The sequence below is a fragment of the Ciconia boyciana genome, chromosome 6 (assembly GCF_034638445.1).
Source record: "Ciconia boyciana chromosome 6, ASM3463844v1, whole genome shotgun sequence".
NCBI lineage: Eukaryota > Metazoa > Chordata > Aves > Ciconiiformes > Ciconiidae > Ciconia > Ciconia boyciana.
Window position 1 is genome coordinate 22,976,971 of NC_132939.1, and position 15,196 is coordinate 22,992,166.

General features: G+C 38.0%; 1 protein-coding gene across 7 annotated transcripts in view; it reads left to right on the forward strand.

Annotated features, from left to right (window-relative positions):
- The window catches only part of IFTAP (intraflagellar transport associated protein), a 47,938-nt gene that overhangs the window by 8,346 nt on the left and 24,396 nt on the right, over positions 1-15,196 (forward strand). For 4 of the 7 annotated variants that reach the window (XR_012043017.1, XM_072864827.1, XM_072864829.1 and 1 more), the window contains exons 1-2: positions 4,936-5,057; positions 9,392-9,595. Coding sequence is in view for 6 of the 7 variants with exons in the window: in XM_072864827.1 (XP_072720928.1) it covers positions 9,427-9,595 (169 nt within the window). In the remaining variant the exon portion in view is untranslated. Of the gene's footprint in view, positions 1-4,904; positions 5,058-9,391; positions 9,596-15,196 lie in introns of those variants that run through there. The other 3 variants (XM_072864831.1, XM_072864832.1, XM_072864833.1) reach the window with 1 other exon arrangement.

The following is a 15,196-nucleotide window of genomic DNA, read 5'->3' on the forward strand; positions in this document are numbered from 1 at the left end:
GAGGGCAGATTGGAATGTTATGGTTTTTTGTAAGAGACAGCATGCTGTTGCGTAGCTCCTGGAACAGGTTGGAGAGGAGACTAAAGTCCTGAATGTGCTTTCTCATCATCCTTAGGAGGCAGTAACCAGCTCTGGTTCTGTACTTGGTCCCTTGACAACTTACTGCACACTTAAGACTTGCTGATACACCTGCAGTATTGCCTAACTATATGAGCGGTCAACCTGCAGAGATAATTTCTGCACTGCCTTTACCAGCCCACCCCATCACTAGTGACAGCTTTTACATTGCCGAACTAGCCAGGCCAAGAGTCCTAGAATCAAGGTCTTTAGTGCAGACTGACATGCAAAACGTTTATTGATGAGAGTTGTTAGAGAATTGCTTAGTTCTGTATTGTGGGTTGTAAGAGAGTAGGATTGCTTTTATGAGAGGTTAGTTAGATCTGAAGTATTAAAGACCCCTTTGAAAAAAGTTAGTTGTGACAGGTGTAGTTACTGTGCTAGCTCTATAGGGAAGAAAGATCAGACATTGTCCAGTTGCAACATAGTATAAGATATAAAAATAATGTATTTGTGTTCAATCTGGTTTGTGCAGACATAGGTTATAAAATCTCGAGAACAGGTGTATCTAGCAATGTTTTCTATGAACCTATGAGTGATCTGTAAACATTTCTGAGTTTCCCCTTTTTTATTGAGAATTACTTCTGGGAGAGCAAATTCATAGTGTGGAAACCTGACTTAAACCTATGCCAGAAACACTAGGGAAGTATTTTTTTTCCACAAAAATAAAATTATGTAAGATTTTAGTGGGTTTGTAGAGCAGATTCGCTTATTGCTCTTTCCATTTAAATACTCAGAATCTTGATTTTTCTTTCATTGCCTATATTATATTTAAAAGAAACGTAATAAAGCATTCGGAAATGCAGCATAAAACAGGAAGCCTATATTCCACCACATTTTTTATTGTTTAATAGAACTAATAACTGTAATTGAAATCATGCTAATACTCACTTGACCTGCCTCTGTGATTCAATGCAGAGATTTCTGGTTTGGCTTAAACTGCTGGGAAGAAGACTGCATTTTGAGAAATAAAATTGATTTTGCACAATCTGCTGATGATCAGCAAGGCTTAATGAATGATCGCCTCAAGAAACCTCATTACAGTAATTTGGATGGATAAGCAGGAGTGAAATGCAAAAAGAAAAAGTATAGTTGCTGCTTGAATGCATCACTTACTGATATTTGACTCTAAAACTATCCAGAGCCAGCATGAGGAAAGGATCAGATATCCTTTCCTTACTTTCCTTGAAACCTCCAAGTTAGTTTGATGCCTTTTGGGAAAAAGAAGATACATTTTTGATTTCAGTAGTAGTTACTCTGTAGCAGAACAATGCAGTCATTTAATTCATAGAGGTGTGATTCTATCCAGTTCATAAATTGTGGGTGATTCCAATCCATTATTGTACATTTTTTAATTTTTTAATGACAGTTCAAAGAAGTCATTGCCTTGAGGCTGTGAATTGGATGATTGCTGAAGCCTTTTACTTATGTAGAATCTACTGGTTAGCTCCTTAGCAAAGGTGAGAGTCTACTGGTCAGCCTGGTTTCAGTTGTAACATCACAAAACTTCTCTGCAGCTGACACAGTATGGTGTTCATTTAAGAGAGGCTCAGGAATAAAGTAGATAGGAAGCAGCAGAAAACCAAAGTGGAATGAAAGTGAAAAATACAAAAACCTTGGTAGGTTGAGATACATTTCTGAACACCTCTATTGTACCATCCATCCTAACCATATGTTAATTTCAGGGATAATAGATGTTCTCCAAATACCATCCTCTGTGCTTGCTTTCATTTAGGGTGATGCAATAGCACCCTGTAGTTCTTCAAAATAATTGAAAATGGGGGGGGCACAGGTAGTTCTAGCTGCTAGTCTCTCCTCTGTTTGAGTGAATGGCTGTTCTTCTGACAGAACGTAGGCTTTTATTACGACCTAGCTGGTTTTTCCTCTTCATGAGGAGATGATTCTGTAGATGTAAATAACAGCTGTGCAAGGGAAGATTAGGTCTGTGTTGGACTATCACCTCTGTAGTCCATTTTGGATTTATTTCTTGCTTTAGATTTTTGAAGCAAAGCTGTGAGGTTCCTACAAAAAGCAATGGAGGATGGGTGCCAAAATGACAAACAGGGTTTTCTCCCCTCTTTTCCAATTTAGGATTTATTAAAATATGAATAATTTAGTAAACTCACGTTCCAAAATTTATTCTTGGGTTTTGTTTGTTTTTTTTTTCCAGAAGAAAAAATAAGGAAATGTGGCCTATGAATTAAAAGTTATTTTATTTTCTTAAGCCAAGATGAATACCTTTGACATAGTTGATAACAGTTCTCATCATATAGTAATGCCTGTAATAGCTATATTGGCTATAGGACAGCTGCTCTGGATTTACTGCTTTGACTCGGGTAAAAATTTGGTCCATTTTCTGGTAAAAAAAGCTGTTAGTCTTGAGGAAGTAACCTTTCCCCATGCTTGGAATATCCAGGGAATTTTCTCTGCTGTTTTTTTTAAAGTAACACTGTTCTGATGATTCTTCTCCCAATGCAGACATATTGAAGTGCATGCTAGATGAAAATATATAGGCTCAGTGACATACATGTTTAAAACCTTTAGGGATAACTTCCTAATCTCCATACAGCAGGAGATTTCAGGTATTAAATGTTAGATTATGTTCTAACAACATCCAGTGCTTGCTTTTTCATGAGGTTGATGTTCAGGATTTTGCAATCGTAGTTTGGCTAAAACTACGATTGCAAAATTCAAGTTGAATTCAGCACTGCATTTCCTAGCTAACTGCAATGAAACAAAATCTGGTGTTTATCCAAAGTCTTGTTGCATTATTGCTCTTCTACAGCTTAACCAGTAGAGGATGTTAAAATCGTAATTTTCCTAAGTTCTGTAGGAAGTAGAGGCTGTGCAGCAGAGTAAGAATTGAGCTATAGCATTTTGCTAACACCTGGTCTGGATGCTTAATCTCAGGCTGATGACCTGGTGGCTGTAGAACATGGAATTCACTGAGAAAGCTGCCATTCAGCTCGGTTAAGGATACAGCTGTTCCCCTAAACTGCGTATCAATTTTCTAACTTCCTAGAGCATTTTAGAGTAAAAGAATCTAAGCTTTATTGCCAGCCCTCCTCTGATTTGTTTATAAGTCATTTAAGCTCTTGGTGACTCAGTTTTTTTCATCTGTATTTGGAATAATATTTGTTTGTTCTTCCTCATGGGACTATTGTGAAGTTTATTTCATTAGTGTTTATAAAAGACTTGGAGATCCTAGACACCAGATGCCAAAGAAAAACAAAAGGTTGTTATTACCATTTTCTTGATTAAATATATGTATGTTTTTTCTTTGACACTAGCCTTACAAATCACTGCAGTCTTTCATATAATGAAATTTACCTCAAATAATGACTGTAATAACTGAACAATAATGAGGAATAGAAGGAATTGCTTCCCCCTGAAACCACCATAATTTGCATAAACCACTCTGAGGGTCTGGTAAATTATCTTCTGCTTGGTCAGTCCACAGAGAGATTAATACTGGTTTGTTTTTTGTAAAACATTAGAAAACTTAAACTTTAGGTCATGTAGGTGTCCGTGTGTTTTTATATCTTCAGAACATTAGTCTTCTTTACAAGCTGGCAATCCAACAAAATTAGAGTTTGACATTAGAAATCATGCTTTGTTTTCCTGCTGGGCTCTGAACAATTCTTGTTCGATCTTATTTAACTTTAAAATCAGGTTGGCAGCCTTTCCTTAGTGTAGTTGATTTGAAGTTTTGCTGAAGAATTAAGCTTTCATTCCCAAAAGACACTTCTTATTACTGTGGTAAATCAAGAAAAGAAACAGGGGAACACATGAAAATCAAGCACCTAGTGTATAATGCATTCTTGCATCTTTATCGCATTTATGTATGCAAACTGGTCATTTACATTTTTTAGTTAAGTTGCCACCGTGTGAGACAATGTGCCAGTTACGTATGTCCTCACCTGTGTTTTTCTGCTTCTAGTAGTCTGGTCCTATGTGTATAAAAAATGAGTAATATTATTAACTATTTAACATCACATAGCTGTTAAAATGCATTTACACAGCTTTTATAAGTGAGGAGCAGGGTTAACTTCAGCATACTTCACCGAGAGCTGTTTCAGGGCCATTACTTCCCTTAGAGTCTAGTAAAGTGGTGAAGATGGGTTGGAAAGCTGTTGCTGTGTGACTGAAGTGGAGCTTTCAAGTCCAGAAAAGCCTCTGTGGGGTTCCTTCAGCTCTCAGCATTTGTTCCCTTCTTGAGAGTGGTCCTTGTCTTCCTACATGGCTGCCCAGTTCCATCATACCCTCCCCGTCCTGTGTGCTGTCTCAGCATACACACACATCTTGTCATGATTTAACATGCCCTCCAAAATCTGGGTTTAGTGGCTTTGATAGTACAGTGAGCAGTGCACCTGCAGAATGATGGATTTAGTCCAAGTTTTGAATGTACAGGTGTCCCAGTTGTTAAATCCAACATGCTAGTGAGTGGTGTCACTGTTTTTGCAAAGAAGGCAGGGGTTGTAAGACTGAACAACTTAAAATGACGGGGATGGAACACTACTGAGGAAGGTTTGCACTTCTGTGGCCCATGTTGCCCAAGCAGATAAATTGCAGGCATAGATGATCACAATCTCTCCCTTTGCTCTTAAAATTACTATGTCCACATGAATTTTGGGGGAAATGTTGTGTAAAGTCCCACTGATGATCAGAACTTCACAAGGAGAGAAGAAAAATTTGACATTCTGTTGCTCATCTATGTGAATTAGGGACTCTTCAGTTCATTTGTTTTCTGCCTACAGATGCATACAGCTCTTTTCTTTCTATTGCAGAAGGAGGCTACTAAAGCAGATATACCTGTTTGACTGTCAAGATGTGGATCATGGGAGAACAACTGTTAAACAACAGCATCCTTGATCAATTTATTAATAGCCATGAGCAGTCATATGAAGAGTTTCTAAATACATTCACTTATCTTTTGAAAGGTATGTAGCTTTCCAAATCTCCCATTAGAAATCACAGCCAGAAGGGAAGGTAAAAAGAGAAGCAGTAGTATTTAGTGTAGTTCTGCTACTTACGTGCTTTGTGACCTTAGGCAAATCCTTGTGATGCTTTTGTTTCTCCTATCAGCAGTGGAATCCCTAAGGACAACTTTCCTTAGCTTGGTTCACAGACTGCTAAGGTAGGTCTCTACAGGTGTTTAACCATGTTTTGCTCGCTTTAGGGAGGAGGGGGAGCATGCACTATTTGGAAGGATAGGCTTTTCCTAAGTACGTCCTGCATTGTTTTGCTAGAGAAGTTTCCATAAAAGAAGAGCCTAAGGAAAGTACTTAATAGTACAAGATGGCCTAAGATTAGGGGTGTGCAATTTGGATACTTTCACAGATTTACGCTGCCTTGCTGTGCTATGCTGTGGTGTGCGCCAAGCTAACAGATAATTTGGATGAAGGCACATCAGGACATCAGATTAGGATGATTAGGCTGAAAAGAGACTTATGCTCTGCAGCTGAGATAATGACTCATGCTCTGTGGATGAAATAAAAGGTGGGGCTTAACCTTGATCTGAATTACAGGCAGTTCAGATCTGGATCCAAATTCTGTAGCTCAGGTTCATTTCTTTTGGCCATGTTAAGTCGGGTGCCATAAAAATAAATGTGAGCTACATATTACTCACAATTCTCTTTACCACAGCTTTGCACTAAAAATGATGTCCTCATCTTATTGCAGAAGCACTGTATTTTTCAATTTCAGCATGTTGCATGCTCCATTGATTGGCACTCAGAAGTCTGTCCTGTCCTTGTCCTTCAGGCAGAACTAAGTGTCAGTCACAGGCACTGAGCAGAAAACCAGTGGGGGAGTTGAAGCTGCCATAGAAATAATCTTATGGCAACCTTCTGTCTCCTCTCAATAAAAAATAGAAGAGAAAGGAGACACTGGGGGATGAGATAAGAGGATTGAAAATTAGGTTCTGATCTTCTTTATGTATGATTGATACACTGGGTATATCTCCTATCTTAGAAGCATGCTGCGTATCATGATGCTACTTGCAAAAAGCCTCAGTGTGTATTTCAGTCACTTTCATTGTCCCTATAGCATCTGCCACTAAAACTGTATGAAAGGTAGAGCTTTAGCTGAATCAAATGCTTAGAAATGCAGTTTCCTATGCTGGTGTAAACAAAACAGCTCAGCTTGTTTTCCTCCCACCTTCATTTTCCTTTAAAAATACCCAAAGGTGCTGGTTTGCATTATAAACTAATGATCTGCAAAAATTCCACTTAGAGCACGAGGCATTTTAGCACCAGAACAGTGCAAAATACTTTATAAAATATTCTTAGTTTCTTAATTCTGCATTTGAAAAATAGTCATTTGGCTTTAAATTTTTTTTAAAAAAAGCTTAATAAGACTATCTGCTAACAGGCTCCAGAAATTTTCACCTTTATGTATGAGTTCAGATATTTACTTTGGGGATATATTTGTGGTTACTGTTAAGTAAAATCTGACCATTTTCAGATTATCTTTCGGAATTTGGCCTGATGATGGTGTTGATCCACACACTAAATCTTTGTACAGTGAGCATTAATGTCATAATTTGCAGTCCTGCTTAATTAGATATGGAGATAGCTATTTGTATACACAAATAACCAAGCCCATTCAGTTGTGTGTCTAAATATATAAGAGCTCTTTAAAAAAAATCCTTGAAAAACATCACCATCTGATAGATTTTTGACTGTCATAACATTGGAAACAGAAGACACACATATAACTAATTGGATCCCACTGATTTCACAGGGTACCATATTTATATAAGGTGATTTTCACTTGTGCATGAATTTGTACTAGCTCTCTAGTTGGAATTGCAAGGATATTTTCACCAGGAGTTTCTACATTATTCTTGGAAGCATCTCATAAGAATCTGATTTCCTAACTAATGTTTAATTTTTCTTCATTCGTTAAATTTACACACAGTTGTGCTGGTTTTGGCTGGGATGGAGTTAGTTTTCTAAAAGGACTATAGTGGTTTAACCCCAGCTGGCTACTAAGCACCACACAGCAGCTCAACTCATTCCCCACAGTGAGATGGGGGAGAGAATCAGAAGAGTAAAAGTGAGAAAACTCGTGGACTGAGATAAAGACAGTTTAATAGGTAAAGCAAAGGCTGCTCACACAAGCAAAGCAAAACAAGGAGTTCATTCACTACTTCCCATGGGCAGGCAGGTGTTCAGCCATCTCCAGGAAAGCAGGGCTCCATCATGCGTAATGGTTACCTGGGAAGACAAATGCCATCAGTCCAAACGTCCTCCCCTTCCTTCTTCTTCCCCAGCTTTATATGCTGCGCATGACGTCATATGGTATGGAATATCCCTTTGGTCAGTTGAGGTCACCTGTCCCAGCTGTGTCCCCTCCCAGCTTCTTGTGCACCCCCAGCCTGCCCGCTGGGGTAGTGTGAGAAGCAGAAAAGGCCTTGACTCTGTGTAAGCACTGCTCAGCAGTAACTAAAACATCCCTGTGTTATCAACACTGTTTTCAGCACAAATCCAAAACATAGCCCCATACTAGCTACTGTGAAGAAAATTAACTCTATCCCATCCAAAACCAGCACAACAGTGAAATTGAAAAGAATATACCTTGAGTACAAAACCCTAAGCATCCTTGACTGTTCTGGCCTATCTAAAAAGAACCCTTTGAGGCTACAGCCTGGAGTAACCCCCTGTGAGCACATTAGGGTCTTCTGTTGACACAATAGTTCCATTCTTGTAAATATGGGAAACAGTATTAATGAATTTTTGCATTCCTGACTTTCATTGGCTGTTTAAGGATTGCTAATATCCTAATCAAGAAAATCGCATTTTTAGAATGTTATCTGAATGTGTGATATTACCTTTGGCTACTCTATAGAGTAAGAATAGAGATCCTATTCTTCCTTGTGTTATTTGAAAAGATATTCTCTTAGCTCAAGTAGAACAAGATTTGGAGTCAAAACAAGGTCCTTCTAAATTCTGTTTAATTCATTTAGTGATATGTGTATGGATTAAATAGCACACAGATATGTTATAACATAGTTGGACCATAAAATTGTATCTTTGATACAGGAATTTAATCTTCCTGATTTTAGTATACCTAAAAAAACAATGATTCTGTTTTTTAAAGTGTGCTTGGTGCTGTGACAGAATGAGAGTTCATAGACTAATTGACAAGTAAATCCTGTAGTAAGGCGTTTACCTGACTTCTACCAGATCTGATGCGACATGGATAAACATACTTAAATGTAATTTTAAAACTCTGAGCTCAGCATTTAAAACATACATATTCCAACAGAACATGACCTATATATCTTAAATGCGTAATATTTAAAAAGTATGGGAGCACTCCCTCCATAATTGGAAAAATTTTTAACCCTTTTTATTGATTCTGTAATGGATGGACACTTGAGGGCTAGCTTAAGGTTCTAGTAAGTCTCTTAGTTTTCCTACATACAGCATCCAAAGTGTGGTTTTTGTCAAAAGGATAATACTAACAAAATGAATAGATAGGAGAAAGTGCTGGTGAACCCATGGGAATATAAGTTAGTAATTAGAGCACAGGTCCAGAAAGGTGACATTTTTCATGGTCACTCTAAAGCTTTGCAGAAGTTTTCAGCATCTGGAAAAAAAATGACAACCTCCTGTGCAAATCCAAAGCAAAGATATTGGTAAGAGGAATAATTGTATTAGTAATTTATTTTAATATATTCATTTGTGCTGCTCTTAGAATCACTGAACCCTGTTATGCTTATACCAAGTTACATACTTAGTTTTGTTAGTTTGTTCTTTTAGCTTTGAGTATAAAAACAATCTGATAATAGAACAGCTAACTGGCATTTGCTTTGAGGCTGTACAACTCCACTATGTTTTTTAAGTCCAAAGAAAAATCTTAAGAGTGATTTCTTGACTGTGCAGTTGAAGAATCAATGACACAGATTTCTGTAGATGTAGTCAATAAATGGTCTCTTCAGAAATAAGCACTTCCTAGAACAGCTTTGGACAAAATCTCATGGAAATAGATCCAATCCCAGCTTTTTTAAAAAAGTGCCACACAGGGCAAGAGACTCTTTCAAATCTTAGGAAAAGTCTTTGAAATCTGGTGGAGAGAACTATGATGTCCAAAATTAGAAGGCAGCATCTGCTCATTTTTCTAAACTCAGAGGGAGATTGGGAAATTCACTGGAGCATAAAGTATCTCCTTTGACCTTCTACAAAAAATACAGAAAAAACAAAAAAAAATGGTGGTGGGATAATTGCTGGAGGTGACTTAGAAATTAAACTTATATTCACACTTTTAGGTAAGGTACAGCATTGAAGAAGATTCCCGGGTGGAATGCAGCTGACATGCAAGGCCATTCCATGGAAGTTCCCTAGGCCTGTAACCTTAGACGTCGGTGACGCCAGGGGAGCTTGGTGTACTGACTCTAAGAAGGTACTGTTCGAAGGGTGGAGCGGTGTGGAGACGCCGCGGCCAGGCTCTGCAATTAAAAGGGAACTCAAAGGTATTGTGTGTGACCAGTAAGCTGCACATTTGCTACCCTGGGCCAACAGTCTGTCATGTTTCTGACAAAATGCTGTCCTTTGATGAACTTTGCTCATTATAACATCATTATAATACCAAAACACACCTCCATCCCAAAAGCTACCCGCCTCCAAGGTGCGACCACCCCTCACTGAGCTTGCGCTTTGAATTTTTCCTAGTCTATACCTTTAAAAGCGAAGCGAGAAAACTTGACACCAATCCTAAACAAAGATGTATGACTAGAGTCACTCAAGCTCTACCCGAAAGGTGAAAGATAGTATAAAATAGCTTAAGAGAAAGCGAATGTTAGGGAAGACACCATCGCGTACCACTCTGACCTCTGGGATCAGTTGACGGGCTGAACCTCTCTTCCCCCCCATCGGGACACCTTTGGGTAAGATTTGAACACTTGGTTATACCAAGTGCCTCCCCGGGAAACTTAAAAATCTCTCTAGAGTTGCTTTATCATCTTTAACGTGTTTATAGCTGGCAGTGTCACTCATACTCTTGGTATTTGCACGTGCTTTGCAGACAGTAAATTTATCACCGGTAATCCAAAGAATCTGTGTATCTGTTGCTCTAATAAACTGCACTCTTTATTAATGTGGCCATGATAGTTCATGCAACACAACTAGACTGGGGGTGCAGCGCGTTTAAATTAATGCTGTCGCCTTTACTCTGATGAATAGCTGCATATACAGTCCTTAGAAAATAACCGTTGACCAAGTCTGAGACTAGGACTGGACTTAGCCGCCCCTAGACTCCTCTCTGAGAAGGAGTTTAGAAAGCAAGGGGGTCCTGTCTGAACCTCGTGACTCAACGGGAGGGTTCCCCCCCGCCTCAGCCACTCCTCAGACTCCTACATGACAGTAACTCTTAATGCAACAATGGTCCAAGCTTCAAATTTTTCATCTAGATTTTAAATTACTCCTCTCCCGCTTCTAAGAATATGGGTTCCTAGATCAGTCAGCTGCATAGAAAAATGCTACCATGAATAAAATTCTTATCCAAACACAATTTTAGATTCATATATTTTCCATGGTCCTGGGCATTTGACCACTAGGATTAAATTCAGTCCATTCCTGCTGTTAATTTTGCTCTGTTTCATACACCTCACACTGCCTGGCAGTGTGTTGAAAAGTCTGAGGACTTTGATCAGACCCATCTCTAAGCAAACTGAAGCTTAGATATATACTTCATAGCCTCAGTTGCTGTTGTTTTGATGCTTCTGTGCTGAGCAAGCTGTCAAGTGGAGGAAGTTGGAAAGTGGCTGACCACTTCTGTGCTTCCAGGTGGCATGCAAGAGCCATATTCTGTGTTGTGATCAGATTAATTTAATTCCCCAGTGAAAGCTGAGTGATGTATTTAGTTCACAGTCCATTTGATGGTAGCTGTCTGCTTCCTTTTTTCGTTAACCACGTTTAGGAAAAACAACAACTTTAAACTTCCTACATAAGTGTCAGTGGAGGCACTTTACAAATGTGCGTCTTAACAGCAGAAAGCATAGCACAAAACTATATAAGAAATGACAGTAAATTCAATTTAATTTAAAAAATGGACCAGTAGGACAATGCTAACCCCAAGAGAAATTTGCAGCCTTCTTCCTATGAGTGGATTTGCCAATAAAAGCAACTAGACAGTTCATTAAAACTAATTAAATTAATCTGTCATCCCCAGGGAACTTAAACAGGGCATGAAATAGGGAAACAGCATCAATTCAGAGCTTTTTATTGATGTGTTGTGCTGGATCATTGGAAAGAATTGGTTGGGAGAAAAAATTTGCAATTTTCTATTGATCGTAAATTCGGTAGCTATCTCTGTGTAAACTTCATTCAATATAGTATAAAATAAAATACCATACAGAGCCCCTAAATGTAGGAAAAAAACAGACATAGGGATGCAAACATAATAGATTATTTTTGAAATAATAATAGCTGATCTGTTTTATGGATATTTGTTGTCCTTAGATCTCAGTGGTATTTGCTATGCAAAGTAGTTCATCTTCATTGTGTAGACAGAAAAAAATTAGCCATCAAGAGGGGAAATGACTAGTTTTTGTTTACACAGTAACTCACTGGCAGCACCAGATAAGGACAGAGGCACTTGGACTCCTGGAAACTTTGACAGCCCTTGAACACTAGTGCTTCCCTAATAGCAATTCTTTGTTCTTTTCTGTGATGCCTTTATTACTAAATGATTTCTGAAGATTGTTACAGATGGAAAAAAAAAGTATTTTCATTCTGTTGCATAACTTAGATTTTCTAGAATGTAGAAAAGGGAAATATTTGGTAATTCTGCTGTTGATACTTTGATACAGATTCCATCCTATAGTGGCATATTGGCTGTGGTTGAATTCTGTATTACTGTAAAAAGGAGTAAAACAGAATGAACTCTTGCTCTAGCTCATCACCTTGCCTTGAAAAGCATTGAAGTGTGCTAAATGCAGCTGTTGGCTAAGTTTCATGTCATTGCAGTGAGGTGAGGAAGCACTGTTAGCCCTCTTTTCCAGATGTGGAAATGATACAACGCAAATAATGTCAGAGATCAGAGCCATATAGTGGCTCAACAGAACAATCAGAAACAGAAATCAAGTGACCTCACTTCCAATTTAGTGCTGAGTTCTGTATAGAATTGTGTGCTTTTCTGTGTTCAGTATAAAATCACATAGAATTGCCTAATTTCAAGAAAGTAGGTATTTGCCTTAAAAAAAAAAAAAATCAAGCCTTTTTGAAGATGCTCTAATGTCTTAATTATAATATCCAAAATCGAGCATTTTTGAAACTCTTGGGCTCTCTGACATTTTATTGATTTGTTCCCACCTGCTGTAATCTTTTTATATTATTCTTTAAGAAAGGAATACTTTGTATGGAGATGTCAGATGCTTTTAATTATAGACAATTCACTTGTTTCTTACAGTGCTTATCTACTTAACTGCTAGTGATGAATTCTTCTAGAATGCAAGTACGCAGTAGGTTTTCAAAATCAATTCTGTCCTGATGTATTAGTATATCACCTGCTCTTTTAAAGTGCTCCCAACATATGTATTTAATGTAGTTTCCTTGTGCTGAGGATGAATTTAAGCACATTTGTGGTTGTTTTGACTGTAAAAAAGAAAAAAAAAAAGCAAGTGTAACAAACACAGTGCTTATTTAAGTAATAAGTACATCCTGTTTCTTTCAGCTAAGGTTCAAAGTATGGCTCAGTGTAGCCAAGACTCAGAAAGAAGCGTGGAGTTCCTGTACACTGAACTATATTCTCCCATTAGTTACTGTCTAATTTAAAGCTTTTCCTGTACTATCCCTCAAACACAATTTCTGAAATGTAACACTATTCGCATTCTGCAAAGTTCAGTGTAGATTTTCTGAAGCCATTGGAAGCAGGCCCATCTTTATCATCTTCCGGAAAAAGTCTTCCAGCTTTTATATCCTGATACACTGTCAAATTATAATTGCAAAATACTATCAATTGTACAGGCTGTGCCTTTACGAAGCTTTTTTTTCCCCACCACATAAACACTATTGTTAGAACTAGAAATCTGATCTAGTTGGCATTGCTTGGTAGTGATAGATACCACTTGATCCCTGGTAGATATTAAGAGGTGTAGCTCCCTTAATAGGGCTCTGCTGGTTAATATCAGCTGAGGATCTGCTCTAAGATTCTGTCATAGCTTTCTGAATTTTTTAAAGATTATTTTTCATCATCATCTGTTGGAAGAAGCAGGATTTTGCTCATGGCAGGCTGCTGAAATGGTCAAGTGCACATTTGCCTTGTTATTTAACTGACTGTATTATAATATTCAAATGGAGAAGGTATCTGGCAACAGCAGTGTTGAACCGTGGAAGAATAATACATATTTTTAAATGATCAGCTGGGGTGAATGTGGTGTAAACAGGAAATATTGCCCCTTTTCTAACACTGACACTATCTAAAGCACAACAGAGACATAGATATTGATACAGTTGAACACTACATAAAACTAGAACATATAGGTTTCATTAAGGACAAAGGGAGAGATACTGATACAGTAAAAGAACAGTTAAACTTTTGAAAATTAAGAGCTGAGTTAGTTTTAAAGTATTGCTGTGCATTAAGCTAAAGGAGGTGTGTGAGAGTGGCTGGAATATACTTGAGAGTAATAGTCATTCGTCTTTCCCCTGGAGGAGCACATAAAAAAAAAAAGTCCTTTCCTGTCTGGTTTTTAAACATACTACAGTAAGGGAAGTATCAAAAAATGGCAATCAAAAGTAATAATTGGGACTTAAGAGTTTACCCTTTTAAGTCAGAAGTAGTCCCACTGAAGTTACTTGTCCCAGTCCATGGAATATGTATTTATCCTAGCTGAGGACATGCTGTAATAAAATTTCCTTAGGAAATCGGCATTACTGAGAAACGAATCAAGCCCATATTACTGGCTATAGTAAAAGCTGACCTTTTTTGAAGGAAAAAATAAAGGTAAACAATACTTTTTGCTGATTATTTGTCATTTAATCAGGGTAAGATCAAAGACATTAGGGGAAAAGGCTGTACCAGCTGAATCTCTGTTCTGGTGTAAAGAGGAGAGAATTCCATGGGCATGAGTGAGTTATACTGAGGAAACACTGCAGTGAAGGAAAGGGGATTCAGCAGCAAAAATGCCCTTGTTAATTGGAGGTGAAGTGTAGAAATGGAAGACCATAATGTTTGACATATTGGACTTCCAAGATGTGTTACAAATATTCATTTGCACACTTAGGCAAGTAAGTTGTTATTTTCTCTGCTATATAAATCAAGTTACTTTGACAGAAGAGTTCTGCTTGCACAGTGCTCCTGCAAGGTCACCGTCATTGAAATTAGTGAGGATTTTGGTTTAGTAAGATTGGAATGGGACTTTAGGAGTTCAGATAGCTAGGGGATAGACAATTCAGATGCTGAGGGTTGGCAGATATGATATAGTATCTATGGAACATCCACTGCCTTTTTGAGTGGCAGCAGGAGGCTAGGCAGGATGCCCTAAGACTCTTAAAACAGCACTATATAACGAAGTTTAGGTGCCTGAATTGCACCCAGTTTGCTCTTACTTATGGACAGGCATATAGGACCCTAATACTGAAATCCTTCAGGTACTTACTGTATGGGATACTTGGGCTTTTTGTCATGAAAAGTTGGACAAACTGCAAGGATTTACAGAGATTTATACATTTAAATACATGGAAACAGGAAGATAGCTCGAGAATGTAAATCAGAGCAGGTTTTCTAGGCTAAGTAAAACACTACGTTCTCTTCTCAGCTGGGCAATGTACAAGCAGAGGGAGACTGCAAGTGTTGATTGGGTAGCTGCAAAAAATCTGGGAGCTAGTTTGATTGAATTATCAAAAAGAAATAGAAGGCTTTAAAAATGATGTTCCCAACAAATTGGATTTTCAGCCTTGAAATTTGTTTTTTCCTCTTACAGCTTGGCATTTAGGGTAAATGAACTCAGCACCATACAACAGTTTACATAGTTGCAAATAGGTAGACAAAGGTACTTCTCCTACAGTATGTTACAGTCTTTTGAACATCTCAAAGTGATATTTTATGGAAACATTTCAGTGACAGGGTTTGT